Genomic DNA, 26,402 nt, shown 5'->3' on the forward strand with positions numbered 1-26,402 from the left:
AGTGCTCATGAAACAGGGTTGTTTTACATAAATGTAGCTTCTTCCTGAATTAATTATATAGTTTATACGCTTATGCAGGCATATTTCTTAGAGGATTCACAATTACTGGAAATTAGTTTGTATGGTAGCAGCAAAAACGGCCGAATTTCCCCCAGTTGGCTCTATGATATGCAGTAAACTGCCCAAAATATGCACAGCAATAGTGCCGTAATTTGGGATGTTTATACTTTTTCCTGACATTCTTTATTCCAGCCTTTGGTATTCGGAAAATGCACCGTTTAGTCTGAATTGTCATTTCCATTTAAGAGTCACTGCCGCAGGTCCCCAAAAGCTTCCTCAGCCTCCAAACTCCCTGCAACTGGACTCTCTGACAACAGAGGAAAACAGGAGTAAAAGCAAGCATTCGAACGTCTGTCCAGTGGTAGATGCAGCACTAGTAGCAGAAAATGTGGAACCTGTGTAGGGCGACAGTCTGCGTGAGAAAAGCTTCTGGTACTTTAGCTTCAGGACAATTGGATTTAAGTAAAATCTAAATTTTAGGGCTTAATGGACTAATAACGAGCTAGACACTGTTATGAATGGCCCCCGGACCAGACCCTCTCTATCTAAACCACCCGGCACTGGGGAACCCCCTTGAGAATCGTCGCCATATGGTTCCGGTCAGTTGAGATTGAGCCCGGAAACGAAGCAAGCGGCGACAAAGGGATGGCTCTCGACGGAGGACCACCGTGTTGATGCCGCCACACCTAGGCGCGAAGCTGAGCCGGACCCTTACTTCTGGCGGGGATTACACTGGCCTGAAACAGGGTCACCCGACGCAGGAACCGGGGATTATTGTGCGAAGATTCCGGATGACGGTGCGCCAGCTGCGGGACCTCCGTGAGGGTGTGTTCAGCACGGATCATCTTCGGACGCCACTTGCGGTTGTTCCGGCCCAACCCTCTTCGTGCCACAAAGCCGCCTAATGGAGAGATCGGCACCACCTCGGCCAGCGTCGTCTCCCAGGCGGAGAGTGGACCCTTTGTTGTCGCCTCCTCGGCGCGGCATTCGAGGGCGGGAGTGACTCAGCGCCGGGATGTGATGTCCGGCCGCTACTACGCTGTGCGCTTGTGCGTGCAAGTGGGCGGGGCCTGACCAGTTGGGGAGCGGCGTCCTGGCCTAGAGACGTAGGGAAGGGGGACCTTATAAAAAGAGCGGTGTTACGCGCTCTCGGTGTGTTCTCACGTTGTTCTCATGCCGTACGGCAGACTGTACATAGAATGTAAATAAACAGTTTGAGAAGAGACACCCTGGCTCGCTACCAACTCTGCCCGATGTCCTGGGTGACGCATGGCTCCAGCGGAGATCGACTACATAGACAAGTCCCGAGTCGCAACAACTGGATGGCAGCGGTACGATTCGACTCCAAGCCACTGAGGAGACCTGGTACGATTCGACTCCAAGCCGCGGAAGAGACCTGATGGGAGCGACGGCACGGAACCTGCGGAGTTCGGGCTGCGGCACCGGTGAGTGTTCGACACTTTTCCTTTGAGATTTACCAGGATTTGGATATCAAAGAGTAATATTTAATCTGGTTCTGAACGTCTACCTGGAAGAAAGAAAAGGGCTACTTCCAGGTGTGTGATAGGAAAAGTGACTTACACGTCAGGTATCATGGATCTCAAGGCACTACGCAAACCAGATCTAGAGGCAATTTGCCTAGAGTTGGGGATCGACATTGCGGGCCTGAAAAGAAAGCCTCTAATTATGGATGCTATTCATCAGTCGGGTGCTGACGGAGACGAACTGCAGGAGTGTTGGGAGTTTATTCAGGAACGCGAGAAAAGAGAGCAAGAGGAAGAAAGGAAACGCGTGGAAAGAGAAAAGGCGCAGAAAGAGTCCGAGGAGAGAGCAATCGAGAAGGCCAGGATCGACCTCGAGCTTGCGCGGGCAACTGGGAAACCAAGTTCAGTGGGGCAGCAGGGTTGGAAAATGAAGAATCTTTTGCAGCCCTACAAGGTTGGCGAGGATATAGGCCTATTCCTCGTCAATTTTGAGAGGGCTTGCGAGAAGGCAAGTTTCTCTCGGGAGTCGTGGCCTCAGCGCCTGTTGACGTTGTTGCCGTGTGAGGCGGCGGACGTGGTAGCCAGGCTGAGTAGGGAAGACTCGGAGGACTACACAAAAGTAAAATCGGGCCTCCTCAGAAAGTACAGGTTGTCCGCCGACGCTTTTCGCAAGCGATTCCGCGAAGTAAGGAAAAAGACCAGCGAGTCTTATCCTGAGTTCGCGTACAGCCTGAAGTCGAACTTAGAGGAATGGCTAAAGGGTTCCGAGGTTTTTGGGGACCATGACAAGGTGGTAGAGTGCGTCTGTCTGGAACAGTTTTTTAGTACCTTGCCCGAAGAAACCCGCTACTGGGTGCAGGACCGGCCTGACGTGAAGACGGTACGGCGAGCGGCGGAACTCGCTGAAGAGTTCAGCTCTCGTCGTGGCGTGCTTCCCGAATGGCGCGGTCGCCAGCACAGAGACCCCTCGAAAGGGACCGGCACGGGGTTTAAGGACAGGTTACGGCAAGGGAAAGAGAAGGGTGGCCACAACGGTAGCGCAGATGGGGCGGCGAAGGAGGGCGAAAACGGAGGAAAGAAACCCGAGGAGAAAGGGCACGGGAAGGCGTTCGAGTCCCGAAAACCTTTAGTATGCTTTAGGTGTCACGAGCCAGGGCACTTCGCTGCCGGGTGCCGTAAACCACGAGTGGTGTTTTCTTTCGTGAGTGAAGACGATGAGAACATGCGTCTGTTGGAACCCTACATGCACGATTTGGTGGTGAACGGTAGACCTTGCAAAGTTCTCCGTGACTCAGCCGCTACAATGGACGTGATTCATCCGTCCTACGTAAGTCCATCTGACTATACAGGCGAGTGCGCCTGGATTAGACAGGTCGTTGAGGAGAACAGCGTATGTCTGCCGATTGCCAAGGTCAAAGTGGAGGGGCCTTTCGGGGAAATAGAAGTAGAAGCCGCGGTATCAAAGTCCCTGCCCGAGAGGTACCCTTACCTCTTTTCAAACAGATCCGATCAGCTTCTGAAGGAAAAGGGCCTAAGCTTTGGGGAAGGAGTTGTCCAGGCTTTGACACGTTCCAAGGCGCGCGAGCTCGCAGCTAAGCAGTCGACCGAACACGGTAGTGAGGGCTGTCGGGACGAAAAGCACAATGGGTCAACTTCTTCTGACTCCATCGAGATCCCTGAAGTGGTTGAAGTTGCGCCCAGAGAGAGCAGTGACAGTGGGAGTGATCCGGCTGAGGATCAGGAACAAGTAGATAGACCAACTCCGGAGGAAGAGGGAAATTTTCTCTCGCCTCACTCATCGAGTTTTCAGAGCCTGGTGGAGGTGGACAGAGACACTTTAGCGGCCGAACAGGCGAGTGACCCCACCCTGAGTAACATGACAAACCACACTCAAAGGGAGGGAGTGGCTAAGCGGAACGTTTCGTTCCACACTCGTTCCGGCGTGGTTTACCGACAGTACAGGGATCGCAAAGGGGTCAGTTATGACCAGCTAGTAGTTCCGACAAAGTACCGCAGGGACCTTCTCTGTCTTTCGCATGGTAGCTCTTGGTCGTGTCACTTAGGCGTAAAGAAAACCAAGGCACGATTGCTACAGGAATTTTACTGGCCGGGTTGTTTCAAGGAGGTGGAAGAGTTTGTGCGCTCGTGCGATGCCTGTCAACACGTTGCAAAGCCAAATGACAAGCAAAAGGCGCCACTGAAGCTGGTACCACTAATCACCGAACCGTTCCGACGTCTGGTGATTGACGTTGTGGAACCTCTTCCGGTGACCGATTCGGGATACCGGTACATCTTGACCATGCTTTGCCCCGCGACTAAGTTTCCGGAAGCAATTCCCTTAAAAGAGCTTAGTTCCGCCGGGGTAGTTGACGCGCTTCTATCGGTGTTTGCTCGGATAGGATTTCCGGCAGAGGTGCAAAGCGACCAAGGGAGCGTTTTTACTAGCGCCCTGACCACGACCTTTCTAGAAAAATGCGGAATTCGCGTGGTGCACAGCTCGGTTTACCACCCTCAGAGCAACAGCGTTGCAAAATGGCACTCAGTTCTCAAACGCGTTCTACGCGCGCTCTGTTACGAGCATAAGAAAGACTGGGAAGCCTGTCCTGCTACGATGTTTGCTCTGCGGACGGTCCCGCATGAAACTACTGGGTTTAGTCCCGCTGAGCTGGTGTACGGGCGATCCCTGAGGTCTCCCCTCCGAATGTTACGTGAGGCATGGGAAGGCGAGGGCGAGCAGGTGACGGTAGTGGCCTACGTTTTAGAGCTCATTGATCGCATGCACAGCACTAGAGAGTTAGTAGAGGCTAACATGAAAGCCGCGCAGACGAAAGCCAAACTCTATTACGACAGAACAGCCAGACGTCGCACGTTCGCCGTAGGGGACGCGGTCATGCTGCTCAGGCCCACTAAGAAGAATAAACTAGAAGTTCAGTGGGAGGGGCCAGCTGAGGTAGTTGGAAAGTTGTCTGACACGAACTATGCGGTGAAGATGCCTGGCCGGCGTAGGGAAGCCAGGATATTTCACAGCAACTTAATGAAACCATACCGACAACGGGAGGCAGTAGTCAACCTAGCACTAAACATGCCCGAAGAAGTCGAAGCAGACTTTCCCGCGGTCGGTAACGAGCCAGGAGGTGAGTCTCTCCAGCGAATGCTGGAGAGGGTAGAACGCGAGACGGAGTTAGATCCAACACAGGTAGCCGAACTCCACGCGCTGGTTAATGAGTTTCGTGACTGTTTTGCGGATAAACCAGGGAGAACCAGCCTAGTGGAGCATGACATCGAATTAACGACCGATACTCCGATCCGTTCCAGACCTTATCGCGTCTCTCCTAGGCAGAGAGAAATCCTAGATCAGGAAACAAAGCGAATGCTGGAGCTGGGGGTTATCGCGTCTGTGGGAGTGTCACTTGTGTTATGTATTTAGGGACTGTATGGTTCGATGTCAGCTTGATTTTAATGAAAAGCATCATCATATGACTTTCCTTGGGATCAAAATTGAATGAGTTAATCGCCGGCTTTCAGAGGCGGTATGTTCCTCTAACCTTTACATTTGGTTGCGTGGTGTATATTTTCTAGATATTTTGACGTATCAGTTACGGGGTTGATCGTATTCACATTAGTGGTCTTAATTGTTTGTTTTCGCTACCTGGTAAATTTCACTGGTGGAGTGTTGGGCACTGGCTGGGGTTACGGCTTTGGCTTTTTTGCGGGTTCTGTTATGCCTTCGACAGGTCTTCACCCAAGTCTGCTCCACCCGGGGCAGTTCTTCGTTCGCCAAAAAAGTCTACGGAGGAAGCGGAACTTCCTGGACTCTTCGGAGAGCAGCGGTGACTGCAACCCCTTCGAGTCCACTACCTGGCGGCGGAGGAGCTGTTATGAATGGCCCCCGGACCAGACCCTCTCTATCTAAACCACCCGGCACTGGGGAACCCCCTTGAGAATCGTCGCCATTTGGTTCCGGTCAGTTGAGATTGAGCCCGGAAACGAAGCGAGCGGCGACAAAGGGATGGCTCTCGACGGAGGACCACCGTGTTGATGCCGCCACACCTAGGCGCGAAGCTGAGCCGGACCCTTACTTCTGGCGGGGATTACACTGGCCCGAAACAGGGTCACCCGACGCAGGAACCGGGGATTATTGTGCGAAGATTCCGGATGACGGTGCGCCAGCTGCGGGACCTCCGTGAGGGTGTGTTCAGCACGGATCATCTTCGGACGCCACTTGCGGTTGTTCCGGCCCAACCCTCTTCGTGCCACAAAGCCGCCTAATGGAGAGATCGGCACCACCTCGGCCAGCGTCGTCTCCCAGGCGGAGAGTGGACCCTTTGTTGTCGCCTCCTCGGCGCGGCATTCGAGGGCGGGAGTGACTCAGCGCCGGGATGTGATGTCCGGCCGCTACTACGCTGTGCGCTTGTGCGTGCAAGTGGGCGGGGCCTGACCAGTTGGGGAGCGGCGTCCTGGCCTAGAGACGTAGGGAAGGGGGACCTTATAAAAAGAGCGGTGTTACGCGCTCTCGGTGTGTTCTCACGTTGTTCTCATGCCGTACGGCAGACTGTACATAGAATGTAAATAAACAGTTTGAGAAGAGACACCCTGGCTCGCTACCAACTCTGCCCGATGTCCTGGGTGACGCATGGCTCCAGCGGAGATCGACTACATGGACAAGTCCCGAGTCGCAACAACACCCTAACTTATGTTTGTTATATATTACTTGAAAATTGATATAAACAAGTCCACAGATACCATCCGTGTAGTTCATTGAAATACTATCCGAATCCAGCAAAGGTCAAGTGCGAGCAATGTATATAATAAATGTTCCTTGTGTGTTTTTTTACTTTGCCCCTGCACTTGGGCTGTCTTACTTGTGATTCTCTCCCCATGGCCGAGACTGTATTTAGCACGTTGCTCGATCAGCATGCAGCTTTTCTGCTTCGGCGATCTTGTTTAAAGACAGAGATACAAAAAAAAAAAAAAATAGTATACATAACCTGCCAATTCATTCGGACCATCAGCAGCGTTTATTGTGCGAGATGTAAATCTGTAGTGATGCCCCTGCAATTGTGGCCATATTTCTTTATTTTCACATACCAGCTGTGGTTCAGGTTCATGCGTTGCCTGGCCTGTCAGCCATGCTTAAAATGCTCGTTGAAGTTTCGCCTGTAGCTACAGGCAATACCTCAATAAAGGCGTATATAAAAATTTACACTTCCTACGAAAAGCACGCCAAAAAAAAAATTAAATAGAAACGACCGCGCCGACAGCTAGCGTCGTCACAGCGTCCACAGGGCGAGCGGGACGAGTCGGGGAAAAATTCTCTCCTCGCCGTGACGTCACCGCGGTTCGCCGTAAGGGGGCGCCAGGCGAACTTCTCGGGGCTAATAGGAAGGATTTGCCAGCAGACTCCCGCAGTGGCGCTCACCGGGGGGACACCGTTGGCGGCGCCAGCGTCGGAATGGGAGAGGGAGCGAGACGCGGAGAGGAGAAAAGAGCGGGGGAAGGGCCTTAGACGCAAGGCCGTTGCTTCTCCTTCTCGGAGAAATATGACAAACATTTCTGTCAAATGCGCCGCTTTTTTTTTTTTTTTGAAAAATACGGTCATCCGTTCGTGATATCGCTGTATGAGCGATGTTTTGGTGTTTGTAGCACCCCGTTGCACGCTTTTGCCGCGTGTTTTGTGAAATCTAGATTTCGGTTCAGCATCCCTTTAAAGACGTTCAAACTGGAAAGGGAAACGTCGTCTGCTCACAGCGATAGGCGACACGCACGGAGCTGTCGATCGCGGGACGCGGGCGGAACACGACAGAGAGGCGTAAGAGAAACACCAGTTGCAGGAGGACTCAATCTTTGACGTCGCTGCACTGGCGCGGATCGCGCAGGAGCTTCAAATTCGGATTTTTGAAATCTTTTTTTTTTTTTTTTTACTTCACAAATACTGAGTTTTCAAGTTTCGAAAGTGTTGAGGGTAATGTCCAGGTGTCGTTTTCAATCATTTAGAATAATAATATCAAAAAAATGATTTGAACCTGTCAGGACCCATTTCATGCATGGATGAACCTTAACTAGATATGTTCAACGAAAATGGAATGGAATCGACCAGTGAGCTCTCGCTCATCCGGCTATTGCACACGTAAGGGCATGCTCTTTGCGTATATAGCCTGTAATTAATGAATTCATGTTTTATCGCCTCGCTATATATACCTCGCTAATTTCAAGATGGCTAACCAGCACAACCATGTGCACCGGGGCCATGCATTTGGTTCGGAACAGCCAAAGTTATTATATGCAACAAAGGTATAACGAAAAAAACAATGTAATTCGAAGTCCCAAGCGAATGACAAAACCAAAGAGCTTGAACTTTCCTTACCTCGTATTCAGTAAAGTTATCTGCCAGTGAACCATGAGCATGACTTTTCGCCTGGTCGGTCTCACAAAGAAAATTGTATTTTTGGGTCAGAAACTTACGTTGTTATTGATTCGCCACTATTATTTGTAGGAAATTATAGGAGGCGCAGTTTGTCTGAAAACAATCAGGCGTGCATTTATCATATTTCCCGGTTTTATAACACACACACACACGCACACACAACACACACGCACACACAACACACGCACACGCACACACACAACACACACACAACACACACACACACACACACACACAGACAGATTCTAATTTACCGCTTTCTTGAAAAAGTGTGTTGTAGTAAAAAGAAATGATAAAAATTTGAGCAAACGATCACCTTTTTTCCTGAGATGCTGGCCAACCAAGGTAGATGATGAGTTTCGGGCTTGTACCTGTGGGGAGAGCAAGTTCGTCTGCTTCCTACACAAGGGTTGCGGTGATATTAGAACTCCGGGCTCTTATTGGCTGACTGAAAAATAGAGTAAGTAGACTTCAATGCATCTAGCCTTGAGATCTGACATCCTTTCGATCAAAGCCAATCATAGCTTGGCGTTGTTCTGATGTCACCGCGACTCCTGCGCAAGCAAACGACTTTCTCTCCGCGTACCTCAGTCTCTCCCGACTAATGGAATGGCCGGAATCTCGGCCATTCCGGAAGTCTCAGAGGCCATGGTAATGCGGCTAGGGGGCACACAGTACAGGGGGCTAGTCATCACGACCAGTTTACCAAAAACGTGAAACGCGGTAGTTCTTTGATTTAGTAAAATAGGCATGTGATTTCCATTAGAAACTTGCTGAGCATCATTGTAAAATAGAGCACTCGTGCAACTGCACGGAAGACTGGGAGTGCGAAGACGCGCCCGCGCAGCTTTTACATCTTTACGTTTTGTGTGTCCGCTAAATTGTACTGGTCCCTTTAGCGCACCCCCGTGCTTTCCACGCGCCCCATTTCTTTCTAAAATATACCGTGGTGCTTTTTCGCGGCACTTAGCGAGATTCTAATTGGAGCCACGTTTATACTATCCAATCAAAAACAAATTAAAAAAAAAAGTTCATATTTTCACTTATCGTGAAGATTTGCCCACTCTATCATGCTCCCTGGCTGTATGCACAAACTCAACTATGACGTTACGGCACTGCGGCTGCGCTAGCTTAGGCACTGCATGCGCATGCGCTTCACGGGAATCTGGTTTCTGCGCAAGCGAAATGCTCACACCGGGTACAAATCAGCTGCAGAGGTACCACATTAGAGTAGTTTTTTACTGCTTCATTAAAATAAATCTGCAAAGCCTAAAACCCTCACCATACTGCTCTTCGTTAAGATGATGAAACAAGTTCTATACTATAAAATAACGTTCTCTCTTTATTGAAAACTGGATTGAGCCAAACGTGCTTCGTCTGGCAAACACCGGAGAAAGTATAACGGTTTTAACGCGAGTGAGTCCTTCACTGAACGGTATCCAAGACTGCGGGCTTCGGATCCGCCGTCTTCGTGTGCCTGAACCCGCAAGAGCGTCGACGATGACTTAGAAGATTGTTGTGGCCAACCGTATCTCCGCATTTAATGCACGGTAGCGGATAGAACTGGCAACGGCCAACGTGGTCGTTCACCCTGCTCAGTGAGTCTCCAAACTTACAACCGTAGGCAGAGTTGGGACAGCGCACACGACTCCTTGATAGGCTGTCTTCGGGCAAACAGCAGGAGGTTTTAAGTTTCCAGTCATCGTCGTCCAGAGGACATTTTGGAAATGTTTCTTTCTTGATGAGGTAATAGCAGTCCGAACAGAAAAAATGTCTACACTTTCCCACGAAGTAAGATTTGCTGATCGTGTTGCACAGTTCACACGACATTATTTCATCTACCGACGTCAGGAACTCCAACTGTCTGTTGTCCAGAAGCGGGTAGAAGCCTTTCAACATTTTCACTTTGGACTCCATCGTCTCCGACGACGTCAATGGGCAGACAACGGAACTCGCTGGGTCTTTCCGCTCTTCCTGCGAATAATAAGGTAGATTATGAGCGCTTAGAGAAATATCGCTGATAACCCGCTACGAATAGTGAAACCATAGTAGCATTTCCTTTGCGCTTTCACAATTGGGAAAGAAAATAATTACAAATATTTCAATGAAAAGCGCTACACCCTGTCAAAAATTTCCCACAGCCCCAGATCTAGACACAAATATTGGATGCAGATCCAAGCACGGACCAAACCAAGCAGAAACAAATTTCTTGATGACAAAAAAAAAAAAAAAAGTTCCAAAGACTTATTTTTATGCTTTTATCCTGGTCAGAAGACGCCCTTTTATATAAATAACCTTTCAGCAAAAGGATACTTTCCTGAAGGAGATGCTGTCCCGTTGGTAAAATGCTATCAGAGCGTTACTCCGCCGATTTCTTCATGGTCCCCGATTTGCTTGAAATTTTGCTAAACTCGCCAAACAACATCGCCAAAATAGTATCTCAAATATTAGGTCAAAATAATTTTTTTTCACGAAGTTATTGAATTTACAATTTTGGTCCTCACCGTGTTTTTCAAACTGAAAGTCTCTACTGGCAACAATGAAAAAGTGACGTCATTGGAAGTGCAGGGGTTCACTCTTTGGACTGTAGAATTTGTTCCCAACTGATTCAAAGCAGTTTCATGGTGTCAAATGAATGCCTTGGAAGCTCGCTCCAGTCCCCGCGCACCAGCACGGAACAAATGATTGGCATATTCTATTTTTTAGACTGCTCGCCCGACTGGCAAGCTGAACTTCCACTGACGTCACGGCCCTGAAAAGGGCGGGTATATTTGAATGTCTGTTTTCACATCATTTTCATTTGCCGATTTCGCAATAACTATTATGAATTTCGCGATACTAAATAGCATTCCAGAACGGGTAAAGGCCTGGGAGTCAGAAAATATAGTTAGTTGAGGTAGCTCAAAAATCGGCGGAGTACCCCCTTGCAACCGAGTACGACCGAGAGAGACGACACCTGTTGAAACCTTTTAAAATTTCTTAGGACGAGAGAACATCATCAATATCATCTGTTGGGCTAGTTGGTTAAACATGATGAGATAAAATTAGCGCAAACGACAAGAGCTCTTCTCTTGTCGTTTGTACTAATTTTATCTGACGAGAGAACACACTGGCACTCTGGCGCCATCTATGCGGTGACCCTGGAACTGCATTTCACAAGTATGAATTGGTTTTGCGAAATTTCTGAGGTCAAATGTGCGTAATATACATAAGAATGGCTCGTTTGTAACGTTGACAAAAAATTTTCGAGCCAAGAAAGAAACGATAATGCGCGAGAGAAATAGAAACTATTCCGGACCGCCAAGTTTACACTGCTACGAAACAGATGGCGCCAGTGTGTCCTCTCGTTGTAAGAGATATTAAGAGGTTCCAAGGCACCCGATTCTAAGAGGTCGTAAGTGTGTGAACGGGCGTTTAGGCGCTCGTTTTTGGGTTTCGCGACATCGGCGCAACAGCGCTAAATTTAGCAGGAAAATTGACGTCACGTGTTGTCACCACCAATTCAATTGCACGCTAAATTTAGCCGGGAAAATGACATCACGTGACTTGGTGTCACGTCACCCATGACCAAATTCAGTTTCTCCGCTAGATTTAACGGGAACATTGACGTCACGTGACCTCAACACCAACTCAGTTTCCCTCACTAAATTTAGCGGAGGAAGTGACGTCACATGACTTTGTGTCACGTCACCTATGAATAAATTCAGTCTCTCTGCTAGATTTAACGGGAAAATTGACGTCACATTCGGAGGAAAAGGAGGGGAAGGTACGAAAGAGGAGGAGAAGGGGAGAAGAGGAAGAAAGGCTCACCTAACATTTTCTTAGTACAGACCGTTTTTTACTGTTCATAATGAAATGTCAGTTAAAATAAGATTTTTGCTTTAATCGTTGTGACTTATTTCAGTTCTTTGTGCAGTAAACAATGTTTTTGAAAGCTCCCTACAGCAGTTCTTTGAAAGTCGTTTTCGATTATCTTGTGGAGGGGTCTCCAAACATTTTTGGCTAAGGCGACGAATCGGGGATGTGTCCCTGTCTCGAGGGTCGGAAAACAAATAAGCAAGTTTGAATGAGGAGAACCTAAATACATGGTCCCGGATAAGCATACAAATGCAAAACTAAACTTAAGTAAAAATAATAAAATAATGTATGCTGGATGAAAATCAATAATTATCTAATTAAGACACTGCACAATAATTGGGACCAAGAAAACTCACCAGACATAAATCAAAGCACGCAGGAATTTTGGTGTGTTCTCACAGTGGAGAAGGCTAAAGCGAATCTTAGAACTAATGCTGACAATATGCAATAGATGGACACAGGGAACTAAACGCAATATAGATAGGAACGCAAGGAAATTTTGACGCACGTAGTTACCCAGACATGACAAAAAAAAAAAAAGGGGGGGACTAAGCATAGGGATGCTGGTGATGAAAATGCTCGATGAATAATATGAGAGAACGCGCATTACAATGGCAGTTTTTTTATATCTTTGTTTACGCGGATCGTGCGCGTTGCGGCGCCGTTTTTCAACGAGCGCTTATTTTTGCACCGGCAGCAGCAGACTTGATGGGGGCAGACCGCGGGCCGGGCTATATATATATCTATCTATCTATAATTTAAAAGTCTCTAGCGAAACAATTCTAGATTTTAAATGGTCACTGAACTGCCTACGTCTATTTTCAATCTAAACATATTTCTTTTTAGAAAATGCTGAAAAATAAATGATAGCGCAAGACTTCAGTTGGGATAAAACTTTTCTACACTCGCACTTGAACAGAGCGTAGTTTATTTTGCCTGTATATATAGGTTATGTACTAGTATGGCTGGAAAAACCAGCTCGCCTATCAACAAAAATGCGCCTCCCAAATGTTACGAACCTACCGAACGCGAGACTTTAGTATTATAAACTACCAAAACAACCACCCCCAAATAGTATGAAAACCTAGACTTGTGCAAGTGACACTGTTCCCTAGCGGCGTTGAAATCAGAGGGAAGTCAAAGTTTGCTGTTCTTTCGATCGAGCTGCACGAGAACGACCCTATACCATATATTCAAATATAGACCCGGTTTTTTGATCATATATAATGTAAGAACAGCGCAAACAAACACGGACGAAGGAGAAGAAACACGCAGACGGTACAAGCGCTGACCTCGCAACTGAAACTTTATTACTTCAGAAAGGAAAAAGAAGAAATTAAGATAAAACACACACACCAGGAAGACCCCAAATCAGCACTCTCACTCAGACATGTACGTGTCAGCCCCTTCCCCTATCAGCACCATCACATCACCGCGTGGCCAACTTTCACCCTGTCGCGCATAAATTCAAATTCTTTTTGTGAAAGCGTTATTGAGGCCTCACTCACACACCGATCCCCCCGAGTGACAACGTGAAAGGCCTCGGGCGCTTCTCTCGTCAATCTATCTTTGTTTCGTCCTAATACTGCAGTGTCTGGGAAGGACGGTTTACACTTGCATACGTTGTAGCGCAACGAGAGGTGCCCTCCAATCGTAGCACTAAGAGAGTAGTTATGCTCTCTAAGCCGATCGTTTAAACAACGTACTGTCTGCCCGACGTAACACTTATTACACGAGAGGGGGATGTTATAAACGCGGTGATGTGATGCTGCTGATAGGGGAAGGGGCTGACACGTACGTACGTGTTTAAGTGAGAGTGCTGATTTGGGGTCTTCCTGGTGTGTGTGTGTGTTTTTATCTTATTTTCTTCTTTTTCCTTTTTCAAGTAATAAAGTTTCAGTTGCTAGTCAGCGCCTGTACCGTCTGCGTGTTTCTTCTCCTTCGTCCGTGTTTGTTTGCGCTGTTTTTACATCATGATCAACGAATACCAACAAGCCCAACTCTCGACATGAACCTGATTTTTTCTTCTTGTGGCAGGTTGTTAAAACTGGAGATCAGCCGTCCACCAAGACAAAAAAAAAAAAAAAGTAGACCTGGAATAGTACTGATCATAGTTACTGAGTCTATCGCGCTAACCCAGGCGCTCCCCCATGTCAGCCGCAGCACCTAGCACTCGCGGTTCAGAGCGGTGAAGCTCGAAACGCGCGCGCTGGTGAGGCGGCACGGAGGCAGGCGGCAGACATAAAAACTAAGTGATCTCATGATGGAGTACAAGACCCTGGTTCCCTCTTCTCACAGTAGCCACCATCCTACAATTTGGCAATGCCTTCTCGCAACTTTTAGCTCCTCACATCGACGACATCGTCAGGAAATTTAGACGATGTTGACGATCAATCCGCCAGCGCATCAACCAACCAGTGCGGTTGACGAGCAATCTCAATACTTCGTTTCACCTTAACTTAACGCGCAGCCGCTTCTGCGACCCAATCGGACCAATCAAACGGCATCAAAGCGCGACATCATGGCAGTAATGGTCGCCCTCCCCTGAGGATGGTTGTTTTCGCGGACCCCGTCGTCGCCCTCGGGTTTCGACCGGGACCGGGACCGGGTGACCGTGGAATGCTGTGAGGTGCGTGTCTGCCGTTCTTTGAAATCAGAAACCGGAGGACTGGTGATGATAGTTTTCATTAATACATTTACACTGGAGAGCGAATGCGATACAGGGGCTGTCCCGCTGCTGCTCCCGCTCGCGGCAGCCCAACGCCAACAATAGCGCCTCGGCGCCAAGTACCTTGCCGCGCACGGCAAGTTCTCTGTCCCCCAAAACAGAGTACGCGAAGCCCTCGGGACCGCGGGAGGATGACGTCTTGCTCCGCGCACGGGCTCTTTCAAACTCAACTTCTCTTCCAAGAAAGGCACGCCGACATTCCGAAGGGGTGGCCAGACCTTCCGCTCTCCCCGGAGTCGCCATCGTGGCATTGACAATGTCATTTCCCCAATTACCCCGGCGCAAGGGCGACCACCCGCTTCCGCCCTGGGAACGAAGCCTTTGTTCACTTCCCATGGGGGAAAATGATCTTCCACTTTCGAGAGGTGGCCGCCGCTTGCCGCAAAAGGGAAAAACGTGAGGCATCGGGCACCTCCGAAGGACGCTTCGGGTGACCACGCCGCCGACTCCCCGAGCTCTTTCAGCTTAGCTCCTTCGGCCATCCCTACAATGGCTTCCGTCCATCTTCCTGTACGTCGTCTATCATCGACTAAACGAATCAAGTGCAGCTAATGTCCCGTGACTTGCGTTTTTATAGTTCGTGTTTGTGGTTACATTTGTTCCTCTGACTTAAGATAAACTATACGGTGAGTCGAGACGCTCTGAAATACATATTTGTAGTATTTTCCTTCCCTCCCACTTCTCTAGATATTAATGTCGACCAATAATTCCATGTTTTACTTTGCCCACCTTGGCGCAAGTGTTGCGCCTCTCTAAAAAAAATGGCACTTTGCCACAAGATGTGGCATACTTCCGTTCAAGGTACAATTTGGCGCAAAGGGCACAACACTTCAATCACCGCGTTCTTCTTGGCGGAAAATCAGATAAGATAGGTCAAGAAAATGACGCACTACGTACCGATGAGTGAACCTACATCATACGAGGCCGAGAATGAGCAGGGCTGCTCGTTTTATTTGGCCTCCGTGCCGAAAGCCACGTGGCCCTCTCTGACAGCCCATTGGAAACTCCGCCAGAGACACTGAACGGCAGAGCGAGCGCGTGCCCCAACCAGCCCTCGTCTCTTCAACTGCGCGTCGTTGCCGTGAGTGTTAAGTTGGCCGAAGCGAGTGCTACGCTTGTCGGACGTCGTTCAATAAAGCTGCGACGTCATGCCTGGCAAAAAGCAAGCGGTGCGTTTTCGACAACGAGCGGAGATAGTCGACGCAGTGTGAACAATTGCGCAGCTCGTGCCCGGCAAAGCTAAAGTTCGTCGTTCTCGATGACGAGCAGAGATATCTTGATTGTGACAACCTCGACCCTCTGTATACACGTCAGAGTGAATCACGCGCAAGGTCTTAGGAACTTACAAATATGACGTAATAATAAAAGAAAGTTACATATACCTAGAACGCATTGCCAACTAGGGAAGGCGGCCTCTTCACACGTAGCGGACCCAGGATCGGGTCCCTATCATTTCGTCGAAAGTCGTTTCGTGGACAACTTTTCGTGGACACACGTTTCATGGACACACGTTTCGTCGACAGTGTGACGTTTCGTCGACAATCGTTTCGTCGACAGCACCACCGTAAAACGTTTCGTCGACAAACTTTTTTTTTCTTTTCGGTGCCGAAAGGAATGCCGGAAACTTCAGGTACATGCGATTGTAACAGATGAAGAAGACGATGCCTAGCGTAGTTGCTCCCCAAGGTGAGCAACTGCGCTATCCTGTCGCTCTCATCCGTGTCAGATGGAAAAGCAAGAGCGCGCAGGACTTCGCGTGCGGCCTATTCGGATATTTGCAAGTTCCGATGCCCGTTTATAGAACTGAAAGTTACTGGAAGAAGAAAAGCGGCGGAGAAAAATATGCGTAGGCACAAAGCAAAATTTCGATTCAATGGTGGGTTGCGGAAAAGGGCGTAAACACTGTTTTTTTTCTTCATATTGGTTATTTTTAAACAAAAATACAGCTTGCAGCCTTTTATTGCAACATTACAACCCTAATACTGCAATTTCAATTAAGCATGTTCATTACCCTCAATTATTCAAAAGGAAAAGTGATGCAGTGTTTTACTGGCTACTGCGACCTATACGCGAAAAAACTGTTTAGTCACACTCGTTTCATCGTCATTTATCCTTAAGGGCCGATTAAAAAGGACATTACACAATAAGGGGGCTGTAAACAATGTCAAATAAAAATAAATAACAAAAGCACGAAAACCAATAACACTCGCACGGGAGCACGCTGCCCGCGAGTAAACCTAAAAAAGAAACACACAAAAAAAACTACTACATTGCAATTAACGAGGTAGATTGCAATGCAATAAATAAATAAATAAATAAACACAAGAATTGGTAACAGATAAATAAATAAATAAATAAACACGAGAATTGGTAACCAAGTTTAGTCGTATTACACAAAGTCAACCATAGTTGATATCGAATGTGCATCTTAATGCGTTATATTGGCGACGTGCTCGATCGAAAGCGTCGCTGAGGTCGGCCTTCCACGGTAGGCCGAATGCTGACTATGACGTCAGCAAAGGATTTCTTATCGACGGAGATAAGAGGAGTGTAAGAACTTAAATTTTGACGGTGTTGGCAGTGTTGCTTTGAGAGAGCATTTATTTTAAGCTTCTGCCATTCTAATTACAAGCACAATCGAACTTGTTGTTCGCGAGGTAAAAACGAGAGGAAACCATAGGATGGGCGCCACCAAAACATCTCGCCGCTAATAACTTCTCTCGAGCAGCCGCCACATGCAAGGCCTCGGAGGCGGTAGTACCACTAGACGAAATCTGTCGGCAGCAGCCGACTGGTCCTCACACGCGACATTAAATTGTTCTTTTATTGATGCCAGCAGACAGGTACCTGGGGCAGGTTCGTAGCTCTGTCCATAAAAGAGCGGATTCCAAAACTAATGTTCTTTGGTCTCATATTGGTTTATCTGCATGCAAAATTTCAGTACAGCTATAACATATGCAGAACTATTGTGTTGTTCATTATCCAGAAGCTAATATGCTAAAGACTAAAAATCGTATGCGGTCTGGTAAGTACAGTACGTTGAATACCCACTGTTTGGAGGAGAAAACAACCGTGTTTTATCACCGTAAAAGTAAACCACGCGTAGGAAAATGTTCAGTCTCCTTCAAAGTGTATTGCTAGCGGCTAAGACCAGATGCCAATTAGCTTGAAAACCGATTTTATGCCATTTTGAACGGTAGGAAGGCTGTGTGCACCGCAAACAGGCCTCGTTTATTCTTTCAAATTTTCTTTAAGAGCTTCAGTGTTCTGACGTGGACTATCTATGCTATGTTAACGTGGCTCTTGAGGATTCTGCCAAAAGACGCGACGCGCGGAAAGATACGCTTGCTCTGGAAATGACCCAGCCACTTTTCAAAACAGTCGGAGTGCCGGGGGCCAGCCCGCGAAGGGTTGCATTCGATGACGTACAGACACCTCGATCACGTATGCTGCCGAAAGCGTAGCCCTCAAGAGCAGCGCATTTTGTTGAATGTTTTAAAAATATAATTTGAGAAAGGACACTGGGTCGATTACAAAACTTCCCGGCTTTGACAACGCTTCCCCGAAGGTTCGGGCAAAGACACGAGCGAAACCATTCAAATCGTAAGTTCCGAAACCAGTGCAATCGGCGAGCCCCCCCCCCCCTCCCCCCCCCCCCGCCCCCCCGCACAGACACACACACACACACAAAAAAAAGAATAAGCAAAAAAAATTGCGATAGTTTAAGTTGGTGAGGCAAGATGGCTGCGCACTGGTTCGCCATACTTGGCGCAGTCGGCCATCTTTCATCCATCCATCCATCCATCCAACACAAGGCCGCGAGCCGCGCAGGCGTAGAGGTGGCGAGGAGGCGCAGCTGGCGGAGCCAGGACAGCCAGGAGCTGGCAGAGCGAGCTGTCGACGAAACGTCGCAACATCTCTCGATGAAACGAGCGGGTGCTCGTTTCCACGAAACGATCTGTCGATGAAACATCGCAGTGTCGACGAAACGATTTGTCCATGAAACGTCGTTCGACGAACTGATTGCCACCGCCCAGGGTCCCTATCATTTCGTCGAAACTCGTTTCGTGGAATTACGTTTCGTGGACAACTTTTCGTGGACACACGTTTCATGGACACAAGTTTCGTCGACAGTGTGACGTTTCATCGACAATCGTTTCGTCGACAGCACCACCGTAAAACGTTTCGTCGACAAACTGTTTTTTTTTTGTCTTTTTCGGTTCCGAAAGGAATGCCGGAAGCTTAAGGTACATGTAAAATAATTTAATTAAGTCTTTGTTCTTGAGTGAGAGCGATGAAAAGGACATGCTGGATCGCGAAAGGAAGGGGCAGCAGAACAAAGAGAACGAAGTGCGCAACGATACAGCCTCAACGAATACCGAACGACGCAATACATACTGAACGCCTCAACGGATCAGAACGTTTCTCAATAATGTAAATATTGTACATAAACCCTGTTATTCCTTCTCTTAACGCTATTTAACAGTACATGCGCTTGTAACAGATGAAAAAGACGATGCCTAGCGCAGCTGCTCTCCAAGGTGAGCAACTGCGCTATCCTCTCGCTCTCATCCGTGTCAAATGGAAAAGCAAGAGCGCGCAGGACTTCGCGCGCGGCCTATTCGGATATTTGCAAGTTCCGATGCCCGTTTATGGAACCGAACGTTACTGGAAGAAGAAAAGTGGTGGAGAAAAATATGCGTAGGCACAAAGCAAAACTTCGATCCAAAGGTGGGTTGCGGAAAAGGGCGTAAACACTGTTTTTTTTCTTCATATTGGTTATTTTAAAACAAAACTACAGCTTGCAGCCTTTTATTGCAGCATTACAACGCTAATACTTATATTGAAATTAAGCGTGTCAATTACCCTAAATTATTCAAAACGAAAAGTGATGCAGTGTTTTACTGGCTACTGCGGCTTATACGCGAAAAAACTGTTTAGTCACACTAGTTTCATCGTCATGTATCCTTGAGGCGGTAGTACCACTAGATGAAATCTGTCGGTAAGAGCCACACGCGACATTAAATTATTATTTTATCGATTCCAGCAGACAGATACCTGGGGCAAGTTCGTAGCTCTTTTCATGAAAGGGCGGCTTCGAAATCTAATGTTCTTTGGTCACATATTGGCTTATCTGGATGCAAAATTTCAGTATTGGCGACGTGCGCGACCGAAAGCGTCGCTGTGGTCGGCCTTTCACGATTGGCCCAAAAGCTGACTATGACGTCGGAAAGGGTATACCATCGACGGAAATAAGAAGAATGAAGGAACTTTAATTTTGACGGTGTTGGCAGTGTTCCTTTGGGAGCGCAATGATTTCAGGCTTCCACCATGCTATTTACAAACACCATCGAACTTGTTGTTCGCAAGGTAATGACGTTACATGGGGGAACCATACGAGGGCGCCACCAAAACATCTCGCCGCTAATAGGCATAACATATGGAGAACTATTGTGTTATTCATTATCCAGAAGCTAAACATGCTAAAGACTAAAAATCGTATACGGTCTGGTAAGTACAGTAGGTTGAATACCAGTGTTTGGAGGAGAAAACAACCGTGTTTAATCACCGTAAAAGTAAACCACGCGTAGGAAAATGCTCAGTCTCCTTTAAAGTTTATTGCTAGCGGCTAAGACCAGATGACAATTAGCTTGAAAACCGATTTTATGCCATTTTCAACGGTAGGAAGGCTGTGTGCACCGCAAACAGGCCTCGTTTATTCTTTCAAATTTTCTTTAAGAGCTTCAGTGTTTTGACGTGTGGACTATCTATGCTATGTTCAGCTGGCTCTTGAGTGTTCTGCCTAAAGACGCGACGCGCGGAAAGATACGCTTGCTCTGGAAATGACCCAGCCACTTTTTCAAAACAGTCGGAGTGCCGGCGGCCAGCCCGCGAAGGGTTGCATTCGATGACGTACAGACACCTCGATCACGTATATTGCCGAAAGCGTAGCCCTCAAGAGCTGCGCATATTGTTGAATGTTTTAAAAATCTAATTTGAGAAAGGACACTGGTCGATAACAAAACTTCCCGGCTTTGACAACGCTTCCCCAAAGGTTCGGGCAAAGACACGAGCGAAACCATTCAAATCGTAAGTTCCGAAATCAGTGCAATTGGCAAGCTCCCCCCCCCCCCCCCCCCCCCTCAAAAAAAAAAAAAAAATAATAATAATCAAAAAAAATTTTTGATAGTTTAAATTGGTGAGGCAAGATGGCTGCGCACTGGTTCGCCATACTTGGCCCAGTAGGCCATCTTTCATCCATCCATCCATCCAACACAAGGCCGCGCGAGGAGGCGCAGCTGGCGGAGCTTGCAGAGCGAGCTGTCGACGAAACGTCGGAACATCTGTCGATGAAACGAGCACCGGCTCGTTTCCACGAAACGATCTGTCGATGAAACATCGCAGTGTCGACGAAACGATTTGTCCATGAAACGTCGTTCGACGAATTGATTGCCTCCGGCCTGAAGCTTCTCAACAATGCCAAAAAAAAGGTGGTCCCAAAGAGCGTGCTGATTCGGCAATGGACGTAACATTTTCTTTGCTACTCGACCGACGGGGATATGGTCTTGTGTCGCCGGTGTGGAAAGCAGATAAGAAGACACCCTTAGGTACATTGTTTCGGAGAAAAACCAAAACTTGAACGACGATTTAGCGAACGAAAACGAAACCACGACGTTTCATCGAATGACGCTGTAGCGCATGGCAGCTTCGTGTTCCCTGATCGACAGCGATAGGTAACCGTGCCAGTATAGAAGCCTAGCTCGTCGCCGCCGAAAAACAGCCGATTCGCTAAAATGGCATTCGCAAAAACGTTCGTCCGCTCAAATATTTTCTAATCGCTAAAACGTCATTCGTTCGTACATTATGAACCAAGAAAAACACCCGAATCTTTATTAAAGAGATAATATAGATGTATTTATTTAATTAAAGGTTTACTCGTCTATGGGCTGCTGAAGAATTTTTTCCGCTAAGTCCCACAAGCCTCTACAAAACTGTCTCCCCTAACCGCGGGGCCGAGACAGGCACATACATTTGTGATACAGGAGTTTCCTGAATACTGGCGTAACTCTTCAAATCACTTAAAGTAATTCTTTATCCGACGGATACCGGTAAAGCACAGTTTTTCGAAATCTATTAGCCCCAAGAACGAGCACAACCGTTGCTGTAGTTGCAGCCTGCTGATTGGTTGCTGTGTCGTCTCCGTGAAGTCATACTGAGAAAAGCGACCTTGTTCCCGTGAGATTAGGATCGCACGAATTAAACTGTACGCACGACATTCAAAGACCAAGCCGAAAAAATATTTGAAGTTACCTCAGCCATTAGGTCCCATTACCAAAAAAATATCTCCGTGACGTTCCGGAGAGGGACCACCAAAAGAGTCACACGAACTTCGTGACGCTAATTGAAATTTTAATGAATAAATTAACTACACTCAGTAACAAGATATAAAAAAAACGCACAGTGTCTTTGTATGGGATTACTGATCTCCAGTACGTGCTTGTTGCCTCCCGTCAAGCTTTGGTTGGGCGTGTACCGTTGAAACTCACGCTGGGGGCGAGGCAAATGAAATACCCCTTATCTCGCGTGACATAATCGGCGAACCAACTCTAGAGAGATTAATAGTGTGCAGCATCTCACGATGCCCCCCATAAACAGCACACACCCAATTTGGGCGCGAATTCGTTGTTCACCCGACAGCCCTGCGCTCTGTTACTTTAGCGGCAGATAGTCTCGCAAGAGTGAACTTTGGCAGCGGAGCGTATGGCAGCTGTGTGCTCTGATGCTAAACTAAAACCTGAAGAAGTTGCACAAGGAGTAAGCTTTTTCACCATTGTAAAACACATATATTATAAGTGTCGGTATATTTAGAGGTATTAGGAAGATATTGCTTAAAGCCATCCTTGTTCAGGACGGCGCACTACGCTTTTCAACATATCGAAATGTTGTTTTTTCACAGATTCCATGTGAGAAGAAGTGCCACCTAGCGCAACACGAAAAAACAGCGGGACATCAAGCCAACGCAGAACGCAACGTGCCATCAACGTCTAGGAAGTCACTTTTGAGAGAAAAGTTCACGGATGGAAAGAAGAACGCATTCCACGCAGACTTGTGCGAAGCCTTAGTCGCCGCTCATATTTCTTGAGTGGAAGTAAAAAATCCAGTTTTCAAAACATTCCGACAAAAATACCCCAGTCATACTGTACCGTCGGAGTCGACACTGCGCAAGAACTACCTCCGGCCCATGTACGAGGAAACATTGAAGAAAATCAGAGATAAATTTGGGGACTCGTGCATTTGTGTCTCCATAGACGAAACGACAGATGCGACTGGACGCTTTGTCGCACACCTCGTAGTTGGGAAGCTCGTAGCAGGCGAGAGAACAACGCTTTTTCTTGTGTGCTTCAAGACTCTATAGAGATAGAGAACAAATGGGGAGACCGTGGTGTACTTTGTCGCCATGTCCTTGAAGGTGCTATACCCTACTGGCTTGGAAGACAGCAGGTTGCGGCTATTTTACACGGGTGCGCCGGCTTATATGCACAAAGCTTCCCTCCTCCTGAAGGCTTTCTACCCGCTGATGTTGCACGTTACCTGTCTTGCCCACGGCATTAACCGCATTTGCGAAGAGCGAAGAAAACACTTGAAGCATGTAAACGATCTCGTTGCTGCTGTGAAGGCTGTGTTCCTTAAGTCACCGCTCGTGTTTTTTCATTTAAGGAACAGCTACCAGGGGTGCCTCTACCACCAGAACCCACTGTGACGCGATGGGGAACGTAGCTTAAAGCTTTAGAGCAAGTACTAACTTTGCTGGTGTGAAGATGGGGTTTCCAGCAGACGATAGTGTCTCAGTCAGAAAGGCTCAAGATGTCCTGTGCGAGGACACTCTCGTAGGTGACCTGGCGTATTTGTGCTCCAATTTGACGTTTCTGGCGGGCACCAACAAGAGCCTCGAAAGTGCTGGCGAAACTCTGGCTCGGAACATCGGGCTCATTTCGAACGTTCAAGAACGAGTCGACGCCGTCCCCGCAGGCCCAGCTGCCGTACAAGTTCGTTCAAAGCTTCAGTATGTCTTGAGCAAAAATAGTGGGTGTCTGTACTCAAAGAAGTCTCGAAGGTTCTCACCGGGGAGCACTCCAGGGTATTGAAGAGTGTGGAAGCATCGAGTATATCTAACTACAAGTACGCGCCACTGAAATCAGTTGACGTGTAACGCTCTTTTTCAAAGTACAAACTGGTTCTAAGCGACAGAAGTTTGAACCCAAGAATCTATGGTGCTTGTTTGCTATTGTTTTCATAATTTTTCCCATTGTTTCTATTTCGACTATGTACGGCATGTGACAGCTTAGTACCGGTGTGGGCTTAGGTCAAATTTTTTTTCAAATGTTGAACAAATTGAATTGCAATTCCTATTGTACCACTTTATTCTGTATTTCCTTGAATTGGGGGGGGGGGGGGGGGGGGCAGAGGCCTTAAATGCTTTCAAAAGCACCTTTTGAATAAAAACTGATTGTGCCTATAAATGCCCATTACGAAGTTTTTAGTGCCTTTTATAGGCGCCTAAAGGTGGCTCTTTTAGGGCCTAAACATCCGGCCTCTAGTAATAAGCGATCGAGGACTAAAAAAAATCAACAATATGAATATGCAGTCCTTTCACCTTTACTATCCTTGGTATTTTTTGTTTCACATGTTATCCGCGAGCAAGGTGGGAGAGCGTCACGACGCACGACTAAAACGCAACGTAAGAATAGTCGCTTTGCTAGGCCAGGTGCACTGCAATACTTTCGAAGCGATATTACGGGAGCATAGACAAATTTGATGTGAGCCGAACGTCCGATTGTCTTACCTGTTGTTGTTGTATGCGTTGTAGTTGAGAAGAAAAAAAAGGGGGGGGGGGGTGAGGGGGAGGAGAGAGTCAACCGTGTATGCGCACGAGGCGCTGTTGTCCCACCTTACCTGTGTGGACATCTTATCGGTATTAAACCATGGTTGCATTCATAACGGTTGTACGATTCACAGCTCAGCGGGGCCGCTTTTACGGGAATCAACATTTTTATTTATTACCCACACGCGCAAAGGAACAAATCAAGCTAGATCATGCAACATAGTTCACGTGAGACGCTATGCTCAGGCAAGTCCCGCTACGAACTCAAGCAACGGCACAGCGCTTCTGAGGGCTCGTGCTTGCGGCAGTTTGCTGCAAACTGAGTCAATTGAAGAGATGTTCCTCTAGACACCTCGGTGTGCGCAGAACGACTCGCACACGTAAAAATAAACGAACTCAACGAGCTAGGCTCGTTGAGCACGCCGCAAATGCCGGCAGCCATGTTTCTTTTCGTTTGAACCAGAAGCGGAAAGTCAGTTTATGAATATTTTTGAAAGCATTAATGACCTTTACTTGGATTATTTTTTTTTGTCAACCATCAAACATATATTGTTGATATTAATACTATTGCGGCACGGAAAAACAATTTTACAACGAACATTTCACACGTCAGTCATCTTTTCCACACATGAGAGGCGAGAAACGGTACTTAGTTTTGTAATCACCGGGCGCGGCCTAGATGGGGGCTGCCCCCACCGAAATTGCGCCTGACAGCGTAAATACAATTTTTTGTAAAAAATAAAAGTAACAATAAATTATTTTAGTGTTTTTTTTTTTTTTTTTTTTTGCTTTTAATACGTAAGACAGGACAGAGATCGCTTACTTGGCTTCAAGATGCCACTGACACCACACTTCTGAGGAAATGATTGGCAGAATTGTTTGTTTATTAATCAATCGATCAATCAATCAATCAATCAATACTTTATTTCTCATCAGTGGTTGATGTAGGCTGCAGGGCCAAAAAGTAAAAAGATTTCACTTGGCATGGCCCTGCAGCCTTACAATTTGGCCCACGGCGACATCAAAAAAGCAAAACAAGAAGAAAAACAAGTTCCTGACTAAAATTTGCCTAAACCAAATAAATGTTATTCCGATATGCTCAGGATATCCAGCACATATTCTTTCTAAAGCCAGTTCGGACGAATTCCTTGAAAGTCTGTAACTTCTTTATCGACGAAGTGCATCAAAAAGCTGCCTGCTGGACGATAGGATCATTCATCGCTTTTTTCTTGGAGCAGGGACACGTAGCAATTGTTGGCCGCGAAAAGTGATCTTGATGCACGACCATCTCTGGGACCAGCTGGTCGATAGATGAACAGCCTGCATGTTAAGCTAGAATGTAATAGCCGTGCCACACGGGCAACTCGAATGCCATTTACAACGAATGACATTCGTGTGATCGACGAGTCGGCTCGCGATCTGTAGCGCCTGGAATGCGCCACGCCTGGAGCGTCGCGCGCTCATTGGCCGATCGTTCAAATGTCATTCGTTGTATATGGCATTCGAGTTGCACGTGTGGCACGAGTATTAGCCTTAGTTTACTTTGGTGAAGTATGTCACGAAATGCAATGAATGAATAAATGAATGAATGAATGAATCAATCAATAGATCGATCAATCAATCAATCAATACACGATTTAATAAGTTCTTAGATCAATCAATACACGAATGTTAAATTAATTAATCAATCAATCAGTCAATCAATCAATTCTTTACTTTCCCTTCATCTATAAACATAGAGCTTGGAAAAATATTTGCAGCAAGTAGTTTTTGCCTTTATATATCATGATCTATCATTTCGGTATTCATTAAAAGTGGAGTGAAGTACACAGATACTTATTTCTTAAGTGCCCATGGATTGGACAATTTCGTCACAACGTGAAATGTCTCCGAAAATGAATGATTTTAGCGCAACACTTGCGTCGCAAGACTAATTTCAGCGATTCCCAAAAATGTTTCTATTTC

The 26,402-nt window shown here is 47.1% G+C and overlaps 2 protein-coding genes and 1 pseudogene across 2 annotated transcripts in view; 1 reads left to right on the forward strand and 2 right to left on the reverse strand.

Annotated features, from left to right (window-relative positions):
• Positions 1–9,359: 9,359 nt before the first annotated feature.
• LOC121047190 (TNF receptor-associated factor 5-like) lies at positions 9,360–9,943 on the reverse strand. The gene has a single exon (XM_040502246.2). It carries the CDS (start codon positions 9,883–9,885, stop codon positions 9,394–9,396), a length of 492 nt encoding a protein of 163 aa, XP_040358180.1. The 5' UTR covers positions 9,886–9,943; the 3' UTR covers positions 9,360–9,393.
• Positions 9,944–22,315: 12,372 nt separating this feature from the next.
• Positions 22,316–23,325, forward strand: LOC115327521 (annotated as a pseudogene).
• Positions 23,326–25,517: 2,192 nt separating this feature from the next.
• Positions 25,518–26,402, reverse strand: part of LOC115331685 (hydroxyacid oxidase 1) — a 71,253-nt gene continuing 70,368 nt past the window's right edge. The window contains exon 8 of the mRNA XM_029993848.4: positions 25,518–25,757. Coding sequence (XP_029849708.4) covers positions 25,621–25,757 — 137 coding nt within the window. The 3' untranslated portion in view covers positions 25,518–25,620. The remainder of the gene's footprint in view (positions 25,758–26,402) is intronic.

Source organism: Ixodes scapularis, unplaced genomic scaffold, assembly GCF_016920785.2.
Source record: "Ixodes scapularis isolate PalLabHiFi unplaced genomic scaffold, ASM1692078v2 PGA_scaffold6__148_contigs__length_123643588, whole genome shotgun sequence".
Lineage (NCBI taxonomy): Eukaryota > Metazoa > Arthropoda > Arachnida > Ixodida > Ixodidae > Ixodes > Ixodes scapularis.

What these genes read in the sequence shown, in the direction of transcription:
- LOC121047190 (XM_040502246.2), bottom strand. Translation starts at nt 9,885, where the DNA reads ATGGAGTCCAAAGTGAAAATGTTGAAAGGCTTCTACCCGCTTCTGGAC.